At 44.8% G+C, this 20045-nt stretch overlaps 1 protein-coding gene across 1 annotated transcript in view; it reads left to right on the top strand.

The window, feature by feature from the left end:
• The window catches only part of lrmda (leucine rich melanocyte differentiation associated), a 210482-nt gene that overhangs the window by 174556 nt on the left and 15881 nt on the right, over positions 1–20045 (top strand). The window contains exon 6 of the mRNA XM_053436581.1: positions 10888–10972. Coding sequence (XP_053292556.1) covers positions 10888–10972 — 85 coding nt within the window. The remainder of the gene's footprint in view (positions 1–10887; positions 10973–20045) is intronic.

Genomic DNA, 20045 nt, shown 5'->3' with positions numbered 1-20045 from the left:
TGTGTGTGTGTATGTGTGTGTGTGAGAGAGACGGCTAGAGAGACTTTAAGAGCACAGAGACAAAGAATGAGTGAAAAAGAGAGCAAGATGCCGTGAGAGTGTCTGTGATAAAGGGTGTTTAACAATTCCATTATCTCTCATGGGTGATGACATGAGACGTCTCTTTCAGGCCTCTCTCCCTTTGTCTAATGCTGCGCCGTGTGTTCGAGGTAAAGGGCGAACGAGGGGCTCTCATTGGCTACGATGGGCGGCATCTGATGGAATGTGTTTACATATCGGGACGGCGGCTTGATATGTAAATGCGCCACGTTGGAAAAGGCTACGGGGAGATATGGTTCATTGTTTGGTCTTCGCCGCCTGTGTTCTCTTTGATGCGTCGCACAATCGTATCCACTGAGCGAGCATCTTGTAAACCGCCCGGTGCCTTTGGTAGGTTAAACCCACAGAGGAGGCCCGTGGAAGATATGCATGTTTTATAGGGTAATTGGCAGCTTTGCTTTGGTCTGCTCTCTCTGTTGTCGACACATAGCAGCTGACACCATTTACATTTACTACAATTAAATGAAAATACCCATAACGCGTCTTATGAGTTCAGTTGTTTGTTGCTCCCTTACTGTAGGAAACAGAAGGGGGTTATAGTATTGCTGAGTGTTTGTTATAGTGTAATGTATTTTAATTGCATTTCCACAATAATTAGTTCTTGGTTTTTGATATGGAAAGTCATCATACAGTTTATGATGTGAACAATGAATTGTTAGACCCTTGCTCACGACACGCTCTCTAGCACGTATCCATCCTTTCTCAGTGAAACCACATTGCCCATTGAGTCCTCTGATATTTTTCCTCCATCACCCAGAGATGGATGACTCCGCTGAGGCCTTAATCTCATGTTAAAGATTTGTTGGCCTCTAGAAGTCAGGCCTTAGCATTGAGATGCCTCGTCTGATTTATATCCACCGGCACGGAGAGGCAGCCAAGTTCACTATCTGCAAAGCAGATGCTGCAGCAGTGCCCTTGTATTAGGCCCACACATTTCAGCTGGAATAAAATGCCAGAGCGAGGTCATGTCCTCGAACTCCCTCCTCTTTGTCTCTCTCTCTCGGTTTCCCTCTTTTTTTGACTTTTTATAAAGAACTCTTTATAATCTTTCATGTAAATGATAACCTGGCAAATGTACTGTGTGTGGGTTCTAACTGGGGGGGGTGGGAAATCATTGGAAACAATACAGTTACACGGAGAGTTTATAATTTTTTCTTTCATGGCCCAGTATGGGAGCAGGAAAATAGGGTCCGGCCAAAACCCTGACGAACACTGCCCTTAAAACTAAATTCTTGTCTGTCAGCCCCATCATTTATGGGGTGGAGATTACAAAGCTACCGATACAATAAATTTAACTGATGGACAGAATTATGCCCAGTGCTTCCTGCTCTCCCCAATGACGCACACTAACTTAGCACCGCCTGACAATGAGTGTGATTTACCACCGGGCAAGAGTGGAGCCGGGAAAACATTCACAGGCAGAGGCGCCCGGGCCTCGCTCTGGCCCACAGCCTAGTGAATAAAACCCGGCTTTAATTCACCCACAAACGTGTCGCCATTAAAAGACTAAGAATAGGGATTGCGGATCATAAATACTCGCTGATTTATTAGCCAACAACAAAGAGCATTAACCCGGCCAAGGAGATGGAGACTGTTTGACAGAATGTTGTCAAGGAGAGACAGGGAGAGACAGGGAGAGGAAAAACACACTCATTCCCTCGTTCTCAGTCACAGACGCTCTTAGCCAAATCTGACCGGGGACGCAGCCCAGCCCTATCTCCTGCTGCAGCAGCGTATAGGAGCAGATGTGTCTGCTCTCGTCTCAATGTGTGACAGACAGAGAAGATAAACAGAGAAGAAAGCGGAGAGGGAGAGGAAGAGACGGAGGGAGGGAGGGAGGCAAAGAGGGAAGGAGCATGGCACTGGCTAATTTATCTTGCTGAGAGACAGATTAAAGAGAGAGGAGAGTGAAACAAAGTTCCACTGGCTTAATCAGCGGACAGCCTGCTAGCAGAAGACATGATAAATCAGAGTGGGCTCGGTCCAGGAGAAAGCCTTTGCTCCTCCGCGAGGGAACAGGAGACGTCCTCGTCCAAACAGCAGTGTCTCTCACACCGACTCTCGTGAGCAGCGGCCTGCGAACTCGCCGTGTGTTTGTACTTGCAATCGATACTCGTTGCTATTGTTTGAGCAAACATTGTTGTACAGTAGCCGTCTGCCGTTCTAGCTTTGTTCCACCCGGGGTATTTTTAGTGGAGGGGGCGAGCAGCCGGGGCTTGTTGGTGCCGTGTAAACAGGACGTGGAGGGCCTCGGCTCCCCTGTGCAGCCGCGTCCTTCTTCAGCTCCCTGTCTGACAGGGGGGACGCACCGAAGGGCCTAACCCAGGAACAGGAAGAGGGGCTTAGATATCCCTGTGCCACTGGTTCAGGACGGGGTCACAGCTGGGCCACTCGGAGCGTGATTACACCCCTTGATTTATCTGCTTTGGAGCCCAAACACAGATAAATCCACGAGCTCATCCCGGCCGTGGGATCCTCATCGTCTGATAAACGGCCCAAGCTGAATAAACATCCACCAACAACCCCCCCTTACCCCCACCCCCCAAACACCCAACCTCATACATTATGAATAATTCATTCAGATCGCGAGCTCTGTTAAATGTGTATATTTTGTATCTTAAATGGCAAAGGTGCTTCCCTGATCTCCATCCAATCCACCGGGCGTGTCTTTGATGAAATACTGGCAGGGCAGGGGTTGGCGTACATTTTGTGTTGTAGTTGTAAACTTTATTTGCTCGCCCCCGGCCTGTCGTCCTCTAGCGTTTTCACATAAATATGCTTTATGCAAATATGTCGCGGGTGAGTCTGCGCCACAGCTCCTGTGTAGATATTGGCCTGTCTGCGACTTTATGACAAAGTTTAAAATCATTCATTACGGTGACCCCTGCGGTAAATTCACTTAGTGGGGAATTGCCCCGCTCTCCTGTTTGGTGTGTAAATGTGATCACGAGTGCATTTTTAAATTAATTAATTGGCCGTTTCTGTTGACAAGAAATTTATGCAGTAATAATTTGCTCGAAATAGATGCAGAGTGCAGGAAATGAGATATCCATCAGGGCGCTTGTGTTCCGCCAGCTGCACCGCGGCTAATATGAAAGTATTCCAGGCTGCTCAGACCCTGCTGTTTGCGCAGTCAAGATTATATATACCCACGATCCATTGCCTGCCTCAGAGGCGCTCATGGAGGTCTATGATAACAAAGACCATGTGATTTATGGCCTGCTGTGAAAGCAGAACTTGATGAGATTAAACAATTTCATAGCACGAGTGTTTCTCAGAGGGCCCTCTGATTTGTGGCAGCGACGCCGACAGTAAATCAGGTTTATATATCTGAAAGCATGCTCAGCAAAGAAGTGCAATTACTGTTTCAGACAGCTACTTTTTATTTAATTTTTATCCCTGGTTTGTCTTTTTTATTCCCGGCCTGTCACGCAGCCACTCACCTTCATAAGTCCTTCTGAGGGACGGGTTGAGGAAGAGAGGAGGATGAGGTGGAGGAGTCAAGGAGGAGAGGGGAGGAGGGCGTGGCACGGCGTGGGCCCCTGTGCTATCTTTCCTCCACAGGTTATAGAGACACAACAACAACATCAACAACAACCAGGGGGACAACGACAGCCACCAGCAGAACAACACGGGCAGCCATAGAGCAGGGGAGAGCGCCTCATTTTTAATGCATTGTTTGCCTGCTGCTCTGTCCCTGTCTGGCTAAATGAAGTAGGCAGAATGTAATTAGAGAGCCGGGCTTTGCTCCGTGCCATAAAGATGACATGGTGTAATGATACAGCTTACAGGCCCGCAGAGGGTTCTGTCTCGCTACGGAGGATCTGGGTCATTTGCCTGTGACTTATGATAGGTGTGGAATACGACAGTGTTATCATGGCGACATGGAGCTCATGTGAGATGTGGATGGGGGGGGGGTGTATTTCTTGCGAAAGGCTGTCAGGGATTGGCAGAGAGTGTGGAGACGGATAGGGAGCATATTTATCATCTGTATTTACTGGTTGTCATGTAATATTTTCTATTGGAAATCATGAGAAATCCAATTTATAAGGAGTCTAGCTATCATCATCATGTTTGGAATTTTTTTAAATACGCAGTTCAAAAGTTCAACAATCATAATAACAAGGGTATACTCATAAGTATTACTTAAAACTGCTAAAATGAATAGCTGCAAAAACATCGATAAATACAAGTATTTTTGTTAATACTTCTGTTTATTTTGCATTGAGGTCAAGTCAGAGTTATATGTTTAGATATGTGAGGCTGCAGCTGGACTAATCAACTAATCAGTTTGTGTTTGTGTACGAGTGTAACATGGAAGTACATGAGCATTAGTGTTTCATGCATTCAAATATGATGAGGTCATATATGTGCACTTTATAACATGAACACATGCACAGATGCAAATGTGTGTGTTTTGAAGTTCAGGTTTAAATGTTCCATGTGTGTGTGTGTGTGTGTGTGTGTGCGTGTGTGTGTGTGTGTGTGTGTGTGTGTGTGTGTGTGTGTGTCCTCGGGTAAAGATGTGAGTTGTGCATCTGTCTGCATCGTCCCATATCATCCCAGAAAACATCAAGCGAACTCATTATTTCGACACATCTCAGGTTTTCTTTTTTTGCTTCCGTATGCCTTGAGTCAAAATTAGTTTTCATTCCCTCTGTGATCTCACTGACTGAAGGCGGCTCAAAGTAAAGAAAATCGCAGTCTTCACAGCGAGGCTGAGTCAAACACACACTTCACACAGCCGCAGTGCGAGTTAAGCATTGCTAAGTAACCTTCACATTTCCCTCGTGTGAAGAGCTAATTTCCTTTAAGTTCACATGTCACTTTTTGTGGCTCCTTTTCTGGGTCCTCTTCAAATGTCTCTCGGCGTCTAATTGCATAGGAAACATTCTAGACAAGCCGGTGTGACAGGCCCGCTCTCAGAGTCTTCAATTATTAAACATCCCACAGTCTAGAAAACAGCCCTGACGTTAGTTACAGCCCTCACTGGGAACAGAAAACCTCATGATATGTCACACTCCTGAGCTGCTGTGGTTTGCTGTGTGTGTGTTTGTGTAGTTTGGGTTAAACAGGGGAAGATAAAAAATATTTCTTTTCACACCAGTTAATAAGAACAAACACACACAAAAGGATTTTTGTCACAGGTAGATCTCAACATTCAGACCTTTTTGTTCTGTTTTAGAAATAAAAGAAATAGCCTGTATTTTTGAAAAATTACAAAAGAATCACTTGTGTTTCATGTGAAGTTCGAATAAGAGATTTAATCATAGTTTTACCAAACATACATGACATTCAGAGAGTTCCGTTCCAGTATTTGGAACCTGTACGCATGGAAAGGTCATACCAGACCAAAAACAGGAAATAGCCTGGAGCTAATTGTACTGCGCACCTGTAACGTAGGTTTACATTTCTGCTTTGAATCACCTGCACTTACTCTGCAGGACTCGCAAAGAAAAGGTCGGCCGGGTTTTTTTTAGAATTCCAACCCAAAAACAAACACGGCCTTATTACCATCTCTGAGTCATCGCCACGGATGATTAACGTCCGGCAGCACTCAACCTTTGCCTGTCTGACGCTCAGCAGTACACCCCCCCCCCCCCCCCCCCCCAAACTACCCCGAGATAAACATCAGAACGGTTGCTCTTGTGATCAGTGATCATATGATAGATTTACTCTGAGCAAGTTCATTGGAGTAGAACTGGTAAATCATTAAACACACGCTCAGCAGTCTTCCTGCCGAGCAAAAGACTGCTGCACTACCCACAAGTGTAGGGACCGTGACATCGAACACTCTCCCCACCGCCATGAGAGAAGAGAATTCATACTTTTCATGCACATAACAGCAATTTAAAAGCACAAATTATATTTCTTTCTGCTTCTTTAAACCCAATCATTCAATTCATGTATAGAAAATAGATTTAAAATGTTGTATACCACTGTTTTACCGTTTTACTGCACCAGTTGTGATTGTTGCTAAGCCTTTAAACAATTTGTGCTTTAGCCAATATGTGTAGTTATTTACAAATATAGATTTTTGGGTGTAATGCGTCATATTAGGCATCTTTTTGAAAACACAAAAGTCGTGTGTGTACATATAAATTACAGTTGGATAAAATGAACCGGAGCATTTCTTGTTTCATCGCCGCATGTCGTAAGGCGCCGCGAGCTTGTACTGCTTATTTGTTGTTTTTTTATCTCCATTGTTTATTTCTTAAAGTGCTGCTGTTGTTCGCAACTCTCGGAACTTCAGAAGCGCGAGACATGAATCATAAAAATATTCCATCTAGTGAAGAGATAAACGTGTCATGCCGGCATTAAGTGTTGACTCAAATAAGTTCACAAGTTGTGTCTCCTCTGATCTCTAACATGATCAGAAAGCAGCACCAGTTTACAGAGACAAGACATGAAAAAAAAAAGTTCCATGTACAGACACAAAAGAAATATTTTGATATAGACCCAAAGAGAAAACATATCAAAAGACATTTTTATACATGTCTTTTGCGAGCACAAAAAAGCAGAAATGGTGTCAAGAGAAAACAAAACAGAAGGCTTGTTTCTTCCAACAATTGCTTTAAGCTACAAAAAATCTCCTTGAGTCCCTAGCTTCCCCTCAATGTCAGCCCTCCTCCTCCTCCTCTCCTCTTCGTTTCTCCCCCCCCCCCCCCCCCCCCCCCCCCCCTCTCCGAGGCAGGACAGGACCCTCTTTGCACCCTGATAGGTTGCGGGCTGATGCTTAGCAACAACATTCCTGTGCCCTAAGTAGCAGTAAGCCTCTGGCTGAACTCTTTGATGTGGCTGTCAGGCCACATTTATTTCCTTTTAGCACTTTGTCTACATGTCCAGATGTATAAGGAGATAAAAAAAAGGGCTGGTGTTTACACTGGTCTCCCTCTGTAGCGCGGCTGTAATTAGATTGTATTGCTGGTCAGTCTTAAGGAGGGAGTTGAGGTGAGGCGAGGCGGGAACCAGCTGTGTCAGGATGAGCTGGCAGGGGTCAGACCTCAGGGCCCGCGCTGCAGTGTGCGCACGGCTAAGTCCAAAATATTTTGTATACTTTGGCTCCCGACATCATAATCACATCGTAAATCTTTGCAGATCAGCTGCTGCGCTGTAGTTTAATATGAAAACCACCGAGCTGCAGCCCGGCTTGGCAAAAACTTGATAAACTTTGTCGCAGCTGCGTCTGAAAAAACAACAACACGGAGATGTGAGTCAACCTTCCTCGACTCGCTTTCTGGTGTCTCACATTTTCAGGATCCCCACTGTGGAGGTGGGGATGTGCTCCATGTGGCTCTCTCAGTGTTTTAGCTTTTCTTCGTCTTTTCATCCTTGCCCTGCCTCCCCTTCTCTTCCTGCCCCCCCCTTGCATGGTGATATGTTGAAACTAATAATCACCATTGCTTCTGGGTTTATCAGCATTTACTCGCATAACAACACGGAGAAGGAGAAGACAGACAGCGCCGTTGTGATGTATGATCCTGCACGGGAATCATCTTTCATAATGACATCCAACTGAGCTTCCTCTCTCTGCCACCTCCCATTTTTCTGTCTCTCCCTCTCTCACACACAGACACTCACACACTTCTCTTGTTCCTCTTTTTCATTCCTCTCTCTTTCTCTTTCCACTTCCCTCCGTCCACCCTGTGTGATCACAGGATCTCTCCGTAGCCTGCAAATTTGTGCTGCATTATCATAAGCTGCGGCGATAACTCACACCGCACAGAGACAATAATGATGTGAACACTCAGCATATGCCCCGGGCCCAGCAAATTAAAACAATGCTCAGCTTGATGAGCAGACTAATCTGGACAGCAGAGAGGAGCTGAAAGAGGTGTGGGGGGGGGGGGGGGGGTAGGAGCAGGGCGGAAACAGGGGGTCCAGGAGCATCTTAAATAGATGACACAGTAGCACCTCCCTCTGTTCAGTGTAGGTACGACTGGAGGAAACAAGAGCGGGACACAGAGAGAGAGAGGACGCAGAGGCAAACACAGACAGAGCTCTTGTCTTTAACGGAGATGTAACAACACCACAAGATGATAACTAAGTTTTTATTTGTTTTAGATGTTTGAGAGCTGAAATATGTGCACTGCAATCTGCACAAATAAAACTCTATTTACTATAAATGAGTAAATTCTTTAAATTTCTATTACTATTCTAATAATTCACAACACATATGTCTGACACAAATGCACCGGTGGATTTACAGGGAGGACCTGGCGCACAGATCTCAGTCTCCCCTCTGTAAAACATTAGAATAAAAAAAAGTCGCCATTCCATCGGTCCTCTGAAAGCAAGAGATAATCCGAACGCTCTCCTTTATTTGTTCCACATGCTTTATTCCCACAAGCATTGCTGCTGTCTCTTCCCTCCGGACGGGTCATTGGCTAAAGTGAAAGAGTGCAGATGTGAAAGGGGGGGAAAAAAAGAGGGGAGGATCAGGACACGGGGAGCCAGCTGATTGATGTTCTGTGGGTGGGGTAAAATGCTCGTGCTGTGTGACAACCCCAGATGGTGAATGGGCCGGGCGTTTGATCAGCGGGCCTGATACAGAGGAGGTGAAGTGGTCATATCATGCATCACACAGGGACCGGGTGGGCGGTGGTACTGAAAGCGAAGGTGAATGACGTCCCATGGGACCGAGCCCGGGCTCTATCTGGGATAAAGCTCACCCCAGCAGTCCTCCCTCTCCCCTTTTCCCTCCAGGACTCCTCTAACACGGTCTGTGGGTGGTGCTGTTAATAATGTGGCAACTAGGAAGATTAATTGTGGACAAGCAGCAGGATTAGAAGGGGCCTTTTGGGGCCAAGCATGCTTGAAGAGGCCCAGGCTTGTGATCTTTCAGGCAGATCAGGAAATGAGGCAAGCAGGGGCGCAACTCAGAGGAGCGTGGAGCTAGAGCAAATAGAGGAGGTTTCACAACTGCTTTATTAATGCCTGGCTGGCTCCGTCAGCGCATAATTGTCATTGACCGACATTTTTTGTGTTCATTGTTAAAACCAATATCAATTATACCCTCAAAAGCAAATGGCAAAATGGAAAATAAGCCGAAAAACTCCCTCTTGAATCTTTGGAATATTTGTAATCTCTTTTTTTTTTTTTTTCACTTTTTCCTCTGTCACATATTAGAAACATCATCAGTTGCTCGGGGTGAATCCTCCAGACAACATCTTGGGCTCACTCAGACATTCTCCAGTTTTTACTATGGGCTTGGCCGGAGCAGCTAGAGAGAATATTGGGAGTAAGTGTCGTGGAGATTTGGTTTATCACTTACAACCCCTCAGGATAATACTAGTAGAATACCCAGAGTTCAGTGCAGCTTCAGTGGTATACAGAGAGGTTTTTTGCAGATAGGATGATTCAATGTAAATTGGGTGGGTGGTGATATTTGTGGTTCAGTGTCCATTTTGCAGGTGCTACAGTAAAGAAAAACACTTTACAGGTATGAACCTGATTGCTTTTCCTAAAATGGGAGGTGGCAGTTTCCTTTCCTGAGAACAGTGTGTTCTTATTTTAGGTGGTTTTACTTCTTGTATTACATATTCCATACGAGTGCAGCTCGCATGCAGCGAGTGATCTGTGATATTTGTAACAGGTTTCAGCCGCTCCAGAGGCTGAGAGCAGCAGGTCTGCTGTCAAAACAATATTTCTATTCCAAGCCGTTTCTCTCAAAAGCATGATCCTCCAGCATGTACACAGTGAGTTCTCAGAATAGGCTCCTTTCGCCATTTTTCTCATGCGGCGTAATACGAGACACATGCTGGCCAGCCCTTAATGCCTTTTAGAGATTCTATCTGAGAGCATATTATGTGATCATTTCCAATTCACTGTGCTCTCTTTGCCCCCATGAAGAATATGGTTCCATTTAACGGCGCAGGCCACTCGATTTCTCAAGGTTATGCATGGGCATGAAGAGGAACAACAATAAAAGTGGGAAAAACGCAGCTCCCAACCGTCTCTAATATGTATATGTCAGTTGAGTTTCTGGCCATGATTAAAGGCCCAGTGAATTCCTTCCTGCAGGAAAGGAAAGTATTTCTGCAAAGGCATCAGATATCGCTGTGTCATGATAAACTGCCTGCTCCGCTAGCTAAGAGGCTACGGGAAGGAAGAGAATGTTCTGGACCTTGAAAGTGCACGGAAGAACAACAACCCAAGAAACTCTTGACCTCTTTGGGAGCTTGTCTGAGGATTCACTCCTGTTTTCTCTTTGTCTCTCCGCCGCACTTGTTTAACCTGAACCTCTGACTTTGCTCACAACCAGCGACTCTGCAGGTTGCACACTCAAGAATCTCCGCACACACGTATCTGGTGGTTCAATAACGTGACAATAAATGGGCGAACCAATGAAATAGGGAGTAGTGATTAAAATGCAACTTGTATTTCCACTGGAGAGAGGTCATTTCTTGGCAAAGGCCTATCCCTTCACATGTCCGCGCTTTGTTTGTTCTGTGAGGAGTGAGTGACGTCTACCCTCTGGTTGACCGCTGCAGGAGGTCACGGCTGAGAGAAGGTTAAGACCTCCCCTCCCTAACCAGGTAGTAGATCAGAACATCAATGCCGGGACTGACACGTGATAAGTAATAAAACATGACCTGCCACATTATGCCATAAAACAGGAGCAGCGTCTCCAGCCGCTCCTGCGTCGCTCCCGAAGGATTTATGGCACTCACAGCTGGCATGAACAGTGATATATATATAAATTGTGATATTTTGAAATTTGTCAAACTTTTTTTTCCTCCCCTCTTGAAACATTCATTCCATTTGTATGTGTCCTTTCTCTTATAGCCGCCTAATGACCCTAGGTCTGAGAGTCACCCACCGTCTTACACTCCCCTGCCCCGAGGGTCCAGAGACGCCAAGAACCACAAAGGTAAGGAAAACCCAAAGGCCTTCGGAGTACGCATAACCTTTTCATTCAGGTGGGTTGTGCACACATCTCTACAGATATGCTTCAAAATAAACCAGCAGCAAAAAAAATATATAATCGCATAGGCCCATGGATTATGCAAATACAAGTCATAACCCAAACATCTGCGGAGAGTGGGAATTTATTGAACTGGAGCCTGAGTCGAAGTCGTGTTATCTATTCTCACTGATCTCATCCCCTCTGTGTGATGTGTTGATAGTGAGAATAAATCTGGGTAATCTAGGTTAACTCTGATCTGAGTGCATGCGTGGGAGCACCCGGTTCATGTACATGATGAGGCATCCTTGATCTGTTGATACGAGACATTGATCAGGCCCCGTATTGACCCGGTGCAGCGAGTTGATGTAATTGTGCTGCAACTTCTCAACATCAAACACTGCACTCAAGGAGGAATTCATCACGTTCATTAAAAATATACAGTGTTCTGAATTAACTGTGAAGGCCCCCCCCCCATGCTGCATTTGTTGGAGATCCTCAGCTGAGATTTTTATAAAAATATCTGCCACTCCATTTCATATTACTTTTATGTCCTTGGACATCAAAAATATAATATTATTATAAAAATATGATATTGGAATTCCTTTTCACACACACACACAAAACCGGTCACCTAATTTGACATATTATGGAATAGACCCACATTATTAAGCATGATCTGATCTTTTTTAAATTGCTTGATATATCAACTTTGTTTTAAGATCTTGAATGTATGTCTAAAGTGTAACTTGGCCTTAAGTTAGCTTTACTGTCTGGCTTGTATAATACAACACAGCCTGAAACTGTGTATTGACAGGTGGAGTCAGGCTTTTCACAGTAAAGCTGCTTTCAGACCTAAACTGAACTCGGGACATTTTCCTGAAATTTTGTGGAGAAGCTGTGAATGAGAACGTAAAACATTCCTACTCAGTTGCTTCGAACATTTTCAGGTACTTTTCCTGCCAGCTCCCATGTAAAATGACTGGAAATGTCCTAGTGAAGCCTTGAGAGAAGACAGCAGGAAAACTCCCAGCGAGCGAGTGGGCGTGTTGATGACACATCTCAAATGTGATGGACGCAGAGCTGAAACATATAGAATACAAATATCTCAGGTGTCACACGCGTGGAAGGTGTCAACTCGGAGAGACAACGAGAGCTTTGGTGAAACGGGCCGGCGACAAAAAATGTGTGATTCCCCGCTGCCATTTGTTTATGCTTGAGCCATTTATCACATATCTTCACAGTGCAAAACCCTTTGGTATGATGGTGTTGACCACCACTGCTGTAGTACACCTGCTCACCAGTTAGCTATCCAGTAGGGTTGCCTCAGTTTATAAAACGCCAAGAACAGATCTGTGTCACGCAAGCCCGGCCGGTGGCAGCTCTCGCCAGATTTAAAGACACGGAGGAGCTCTGTGCTTTGTCAAACTCCGACCTGGCTAAGAACAGTCCATTTTAAAGTGAGGGGATCTGACACATGAAATATTTTCCCATTCCTCTCAGATCTGAGCAGCAGTGACAGTCTCCATTTGTTATTTTTATGAAGCAACGCTGCACTCTTAGATAACACAGCCCTCATCTTTGCCCTTCACATCCTCTTCATGTCCCCGCCTCCATCCTTTACCCCCACCCTTTGTTTTTATTGTCTTTTATTTACACTTCTTAAACACACTTGAGTTTTCTGGGTGTGTGGGAGACGGTCACAGTGCCTCCTCGTTCACAGAGAACAAAGCTGTGGCACAGCGGTGCGACAACAAACACGTTTTTCAGACAGTAATTCCAAGCAACTGATTGTTTGCCGGGTTAAATTCAGGATATGAACAATACGGGTGGAACAATGCGATGCACCATTTCGGGGAGTTCAATGCAACACCCTGGTTTTCAATGTGCACGGTGAATTTAAACAATTCGCAACATGTTTTCTTCAACATCTGCTGTAAAAGTGAGGCGCGTTGGTGAAGCTGTAAATCCTGTTTTCACAACGGCTTGTTTCTCTCGCTTCTGTAAAGTGCAGCTATTGTTTTGCGTTAAAGGAGAAACCGGGAGCAACAAAGTTCCTTGTTTGTTACGGTAATGAAATATGACATTTCCCATAATATAGAATTCGATTATTGTAAGGCAGTACACCCTTAGTAAACTGTGAAGGTGCTTCCAATACCTATTTGACACAACTAGTTCACACAGGTTTTTAAATGCAGATAAATTTGCTAAAATTATATTTTTCCCTTTATGTTTTTTCTTTTTTATTTCTATCTATGCATCACAAACACACTGAAGACTGAAGCTCTCTCATCTTGTTGCTTTGCCAAGTTCCTGCGTTTACTCAGGTGTCACGTTTCCATCACTGCCAATAGGAGCTGATTAAACCTCATTTCTTTGACCATGGAGTAAATGTCGATTGTATCTATTCCCATTAGAGACCTAAGCCATAATTTTGTGGGTGTTAGTGGGTTTTTGACCAGTGAAAACAGGACTTTAGTGAATATTATATAATATGTGATTGTAACAGTTGTTTTAATGAAATGGCCTTTTTTTAATGCGGTTACAAGAAAGACTCTGCAGTTTCCTCCCGACTCCGGCAGTAGCAGCCAGATCAGCAGCTGTCTGCTGCACAGAGAGAACCTCCCTCTCCTCCCCTCAGCCCTGTGTAGCAACCCTCTCCAACATGTCACCTGTGTGCAAGCCCCAGAGCCGGGGTGCCAGAGGTAATTACAGCAGCGAGGAGCTCCCATAGGAGGCCAGTGCTGGCAGTTTACTGCCCAGGGAGAGAAGGGTGGAAACCAAGGACAGAACTCCAGGATAAGCTTCTTGTCTCGGCTGGTGGAGGAGTCGACCTGGAGGAGACAGAGCAAACAAGAGCAGGAGGGAGAGGAGGGAGAGGAGGGAGAGGAGGGAGAGGAGGGAGAGGAAGGCAGAGACGTGTGCTGTTGTGTTGTAGTGAAATCTAAATCAAGATACCATAGCCCAGATCTGACAAAGAATAGATGGATGGAACAAGAAGGGGGAGATGAAGGAGGGAGGGAGAAGAGTAGCATTAGCCAGCGAAAGAAGATGAGACTTAAAAATAAGAGAGGGCTAGTGAAGGAGGGTGTTGGGGGCTGCAGCGTGTCTTGGTGAAGGCGTGACACAGAGTGGAGTGGAGTATATAGTCTGGCACAGGGGCCTGAGGATCCTCCACTACTGTCACCTTGGCTCTAACTCTCAGTGCTGGTCCAACTGTCAACTCAACTCTAAATCTAACAGTCCAAAATGGAGTCCCGGCCTAAAGTACTGCGTGTCTCCATAAAGACGAGGCCCACATCACACCACTGAGCCACAGCCACTGACTTCTCCGTGTACCTGAGCATAACGACTTATAATTCCGGCATGCATATAGCTGCTCGCTGGGTTATTTATTACCAGCTTGTCACTTTACCCAGGATGACACATTTTGAAGTAAGATTCACAAGTTTATTTCATAGATCTAATTATAACTGTAGTTCAGACGAAATAGGGATGGGTGGGGGGGGAGAAGATGCTTCAGACTTGATTGATATATCCATGTGCACAGAGATTTTAATGAAACACCTTTCATTTCCTCTGTATATTTCAATAAATATGCCAGGCGCTAGTAACAGGTATCAGATTAAATTTGAGTAGGCCATCCCTCAGCCGTGACAGCCGTAAATGAAAGGGATATCTTTGTACAAGCCGAGTAAACAGACGAGGAAGAATGCCTGAAATCTGCCTTACAGTGTGAGCCCTGGGCCTTTTTAATGTTGTTGTTCTGGGCCTGCTTCCAGCTACTTTGTATGTATGTATCTTAAATGGCGCACAACTGTTATTAAAATCCCTGGAGGCAAGCGGTCTTCAAAGAAAATAAAAAATCCTCCTTCCCTGACGACACCCATGGGGCGCCTCGCATTTGTTTGGCGGTTCTCTTTCATTATATGTCGGGGTGATCTGCACCGCAACTCCTGCTGCACTCCCTCTCCCCCCCCACCCCCCCACCCCCTCGAGCTCCCCCGGCCCCCTAAAAATTGAGCATCGGGAACGGATCCAGACTAAGAGTAAACTGTTTTACAGTTGCTGCACAACAAATAAACAAACATCTGGAAGCATTCAGAGCAGCCCATTAGAAGGGCTCTGGGCTTTGCCAAAAAGGGGTAAATGATGAGGAATGGGCTGTCGAGAGGCTGGTGGAGACAGGGGAGAGGCCAGATGACGGAGCTGTGGGTGCTAAGCACGGCCTTTTAGAGCTCAGCTGGGCTCAAAGAGATCTACACCTGCTGCTATCTCCTCCGCCCCTCCCCTCCTCCGCCAGACATCTGGATGGGATACATGACTAATGGATGACTAAACTGCAAGTGTTGAAACTTAGCTGTTGTCATTATGAAGGGAAAGGTTGTTGGCTTGACTGATGACTTAATGTTCTTTGCACAGCGCACCCAGTAAAAGTAAAAGTGAGTTTGACGGCTTTAAAAATGTTAATGCGCCGAAACAGATATACAGTTCCCCAATGTCTGTTTATTGTTGCCTGTATAATAACTGCGGCTGATTGTATTATTTATGATTGCGTGGCTCAGATGCTGAACATGAATATTAACATGTTCACGAAGTCCTGTTATTTCAAGTGAACACATGCTAGAAGTTACGGATTCTTTTTAATGGCGAATAAATTGCTACATTACCTCAGACATCTGTTTCTTTGCTCCTGCGCTGATTTCCGTGCTTATCTTGAGTGATACCTCGGCTCTGTTTGATGTCAGTCTGTACTTAGAATAAAAAACTCTCATCTTTCTCCCTGATAATCTTCCCATTCTGCTCCGAGCCGCCTTGGCGTGTTCCCCCCGAGCAGGGAGCCGTCCTCTCCGGAGCCCAGTGAGAAAAGACAGAGCACCTTTGACATTTCCCATCGCACACATGTACGTGCTCTGCAAGACATTTCACTCAGCCTCGTAATGGTTATACCAGCAGGATCTGTCCCCTGATAAACATCACTCTCAAACACAAAGGCCCGCGCTGGCCGCCAACGCAACTAATATGAGGCATATGGAAAGAGCAGAGAGTAAGCTTTTCCTCCTCCGCGTCCAGAGCGCCCTTCGCAGAGCCGCTCTCTGTGAACTTACACTAAACAGAACAATAGGCAGTGCGTGCGTTCAGCATGGAGAGCTGACACACGATGAAATATTGTCACAGAGAATGATATATACAGATCCCCCTGCCAGCCGTGAGCCGTGAGCTTGTGTTGAGTGAGCCCCTGCACCAAACTCTACGAGGTGAATTGACAAAGTAAAGACGTGGCTTTCTTCCCGGGTGCTGAGTTCATAAAAACATTTCCCAAGCGCTTGTCACCGCATGAAGGTTTTATATCGGTGCAGTGTTTGCCAGTTTGCGAGCTGATGAAGTGTCTGAGATCGGTTTCTAATGACTGTGTCTTGCTGCCGTCTCCGTTACCCTCTTTGTAAATCACGATGCAGCCACAAGCATTTCAACCCCCAAAAAAAGATGGTCTCATATTTGTTTGCTTTAACACGCACACTTTCCTACAGGAACTACTCCGAAAAAAATTCTAGGATCAAAAGTTCTGCATTGTGGTATATTTACTGAAATAATGTACTTTTTAAGAATTGTTGTAACTTGTATACTTTTGCGTAAGTAAAAAGAAGTATGCAGGCCCTTTTCTTGTAATTAATTATTTTTAATTTTAGAAAATGTATAGAATAAATAAAATTATATTCTCCTCTGGAATACTATACTGGAAATATGCTTTTAGATGATATCCTGCCCTTTGAATAAGCATGGATTAGTTTAACACACAAATCTGTGTTCAGTCATTTTTCTTTACTGAAAAAAGGGAAAAATGTCAACTTTATGAAAATGTTATAAAAAAAGAACTGACACACTTAACAATGTGTATGTAAGTACATAAAAAATGTAAAGTATCATTTAGCTGTCTGTGGTTGCATGTGTAGTGCATTAAAAACGAATTTCCCCGAGCACGAATATCATTTCAAAACTTTAGTCTGAGCCCAGCTCGACCCTTCGGGACCGGTCAGGAACCAGAGCTGGTCGGGTGTCCACATTCTGGAGTCCTAAACCTGTGTATCTGGGTTGTGTGATCTATTCAAGACCAAAAAAGAGGAGTAATTTCCACCTGTTCCATTATGTATTTATCAAAGACACATTTGTGTTTAAATCCTTCCACCTCTCTAGTGGGGGGAACTCCTGCTGCTTATCACATCACGTCACAGTGGTATATACTCCCTGTGTACGGGGACAGGCTCGATTTCCTTTATCTGAGTCGGATGATGTGATATTATTCTTCCCCGGAGTGGATTGGCTCAGCAACATGGATATCCATTAAAGCCGCCCTATGGAGATGGATGAGGGGAGAAGGGACGAGGCAAACTGGGCCTGCAATCCTTCACCGCGGCTTCACATAACACTGCACCGCCATCCGCATCCAAAGTGATGAGAGCTCATCTTTGGAGGCAGGCCCGTCCTTGTTATTACTAGCCCTGGAAATCACCTCTACGTTTTCTCCTTCGGAGAGAGGCTAGATTAAAATGCCGGGATAACCTCCTCAACTTCCGTGACAGGCTTAACTGCCGAACCCTGACATGCCACCTCGAAACTGCTTTGAGAAAGCTGCCTTCCACCAAGTGCCATTATCTCTCCGTTATCGGATGGCACTCCTCTCACACTGTGTGAATAATTCTGTTTGTGCCGGGTTTGGGGAAATGTCAGTGACACTATTGTTTTTACCTTGCCGTTTGATGTAGCTGCGAGAGTCTCCCGAGTGTCTTGAGTTCTTATAGTGATGTTAGATGTATACAGCAAAAAACTTAGAGGAGAAAAGCACCTTATTCCGATATATTCTGCTTCTCTCACTATTTGTATAAAAGTAAGTATATCCCTCTGTGACGCTCTGCCTTGATTTCATAGTCGACTCAAAAGTATGCTGTAATTGTTTTGGCTTAAATTATCCATTAAATGACTGTTATTAACTTTATGTCATTGTACAAACTAATTTCATATAATTAACATTTCGCATATTGAAAGCTTTCAACACTTTTGAACTCCTCAGGGCCAGGGAAATATGTGTCCTCTTAAATCTTTACCATCTGTGACCATTTCAGACAAACCTTTGTTTTAAATGACGACACAAAACAAAGTGGGCTCACCCATTACAGCTTGCCTCGGCACAAACAGACACACGTTTTGAAGTAACGCGTTGGCTGCTTCCCCGGATGGGTCAGCCCGTTAGAGGAGGACATGCGTTGTATCTGCCAAGCAGGCCCAGCCCACTTGGAAAGACACAGCGCCAGTGCTCGGGACCTTGGTCGTCTTCCCAGTTGCACTGGTCATTCTCAGAAAAGTAGCAGAACATAAATCACCCACAGTGGATAGGTCTTACTGCTGGAATCCGCTCTGATAGTCTGGTATTGCTAATGCAGCCACACTGTTATTAATTCCCCCGCCGTGATTTGTAGTTGCGGTGCGGGGACAACCGAGATGTGGTCTGTGTCCTCAGTTGTGCTTTCAGTCAGAAGTTGGAGCGGATTCCTGTAGCCTTCTGGTCTCCGAAGGTGGGAGTCCATCATGGTAATTTAGGACGGGACTCTGCTGCCAGATGGTTTTGGATATTTTTGCAGCAGGATGGATGTTGGGTCCACCGGTTTTCTTCTGTGTCAGTACCCCTTGAAACAAATTGCTCGGTGGGCAGGCAGAGTCTCTCTGTGTGAGGGGGCTTGCTACCATTCATCCTGATGAATAGCTCTGAACATGCTGGCAGATGCTGGACGACTTGTCATGCTAAAGGGGACAGGACCAGACCACAATAAGTCCTGGTAGCTTTTTAATTATTGTATATGGCCATGGATATTTACTCCAAATATCTTGTATTGTTAGAGTGTGCGATGCAGCAATTTACCAGAATTAGATCCACTGCATGTTAAATATACTTGTCTTGGTGTTTCGTGTTAGATCATACATCTTAATCAAAGCATTTTTTTTATAAATTGTGTTTTGAGTTGACTGTAGATCATAATTCTAGAGTAACTGATCTCACCCGGTAATCATTCAAGATGAAAACATGCCTTAATGCAGGCCTGGTTAATGGCTCCAACAAATTAGACTCTACTTCAGTCGGAGGCTAGTTCATCACGCTGGCTGACAACACGCGCTGCATGGCTTAACAGCTGTGCAGCATCACTAAGGCTCTCTGTCAGGCGTGATCGTAACAAAGCCTTACATGCCACGGAGTCACTAATATGCAGTGAGACTAGGGGCCAATAGTGATCATTTACTCAGCAACATAAAGTAGAATCCAGTATCCTGTTAGAAGACTCAACGACGCACTGGGACAACCACTTTCCCTGGAACAAACATGCAGATGAATGTGTTTGTATAGAAACTTCTTACCTCTCACCTAGAGACACTACTGTAGCGTTTTACATGGAAACACTTTCCAAACAAAATATCAGTTGTAGAAATAACAGGACGTAACTGAATAAAGAAATTCTGATCCTGGGTCAGAGTGTGAAACACAAGCTTTTAAGTAATTTGATTTAGTATTTTTGTAAAAACATCCCAAAGTTATTTCTGTTAAATGGAACAGAACAGAGATCATGAGCAGTTAAGCAGTCGGACAGCTCGTAAACAAGCCAACAGTCTCTGGGAGATAAAGCCAAACTTTCCCGTCATTGTATTATTACCATCATTGAAGAGGAAAGAACAGCCAAGGACTGTGGGTCTGCGTTGATCCAAGAAATCAAGAACTCGTCTGTAATGGATGTTTCCAACAACTTAATGTAACTGGCTGCTCTTGTTTTTCCTTCTAGGTAACGTTTACGCTTTTAAATAGTTGTGCTGAAATACCTGGACATTTCTCGAAGGCTTTGATAACATCTGTAAACATTCGGTGTTTGACATATCGTTGAGCCGTAGACTTTATATAAAAATGAACATCGTGTCTCCCAACGTACAGATTTGAAGCCAAAACAACAGGTGCTGCTATGTGTTGACTTCATGTGTCGTGTAGTGGTGATACTTACCA

The sequence above is a fragment of the Pleuronectes platessa genome, chromosome 12 (genome assembly GCF_947347685.1).
Source record: "Pleuronectes platessa chromosome 12, fPlePla1.1, whole genome shotgun sequence".
NCBI classification, from domain to species: Eukaryota; Metazoa; Chordata; class Actinopteri; order Pleuronectiformes; family Pleuronectidae; genus Pleuronectes; species Pleuronectes platessa.
Note: the sequence above shows the minus strand (reverse complement) of the source record. Positions and strands in the feature narration are given on the sequence as shown.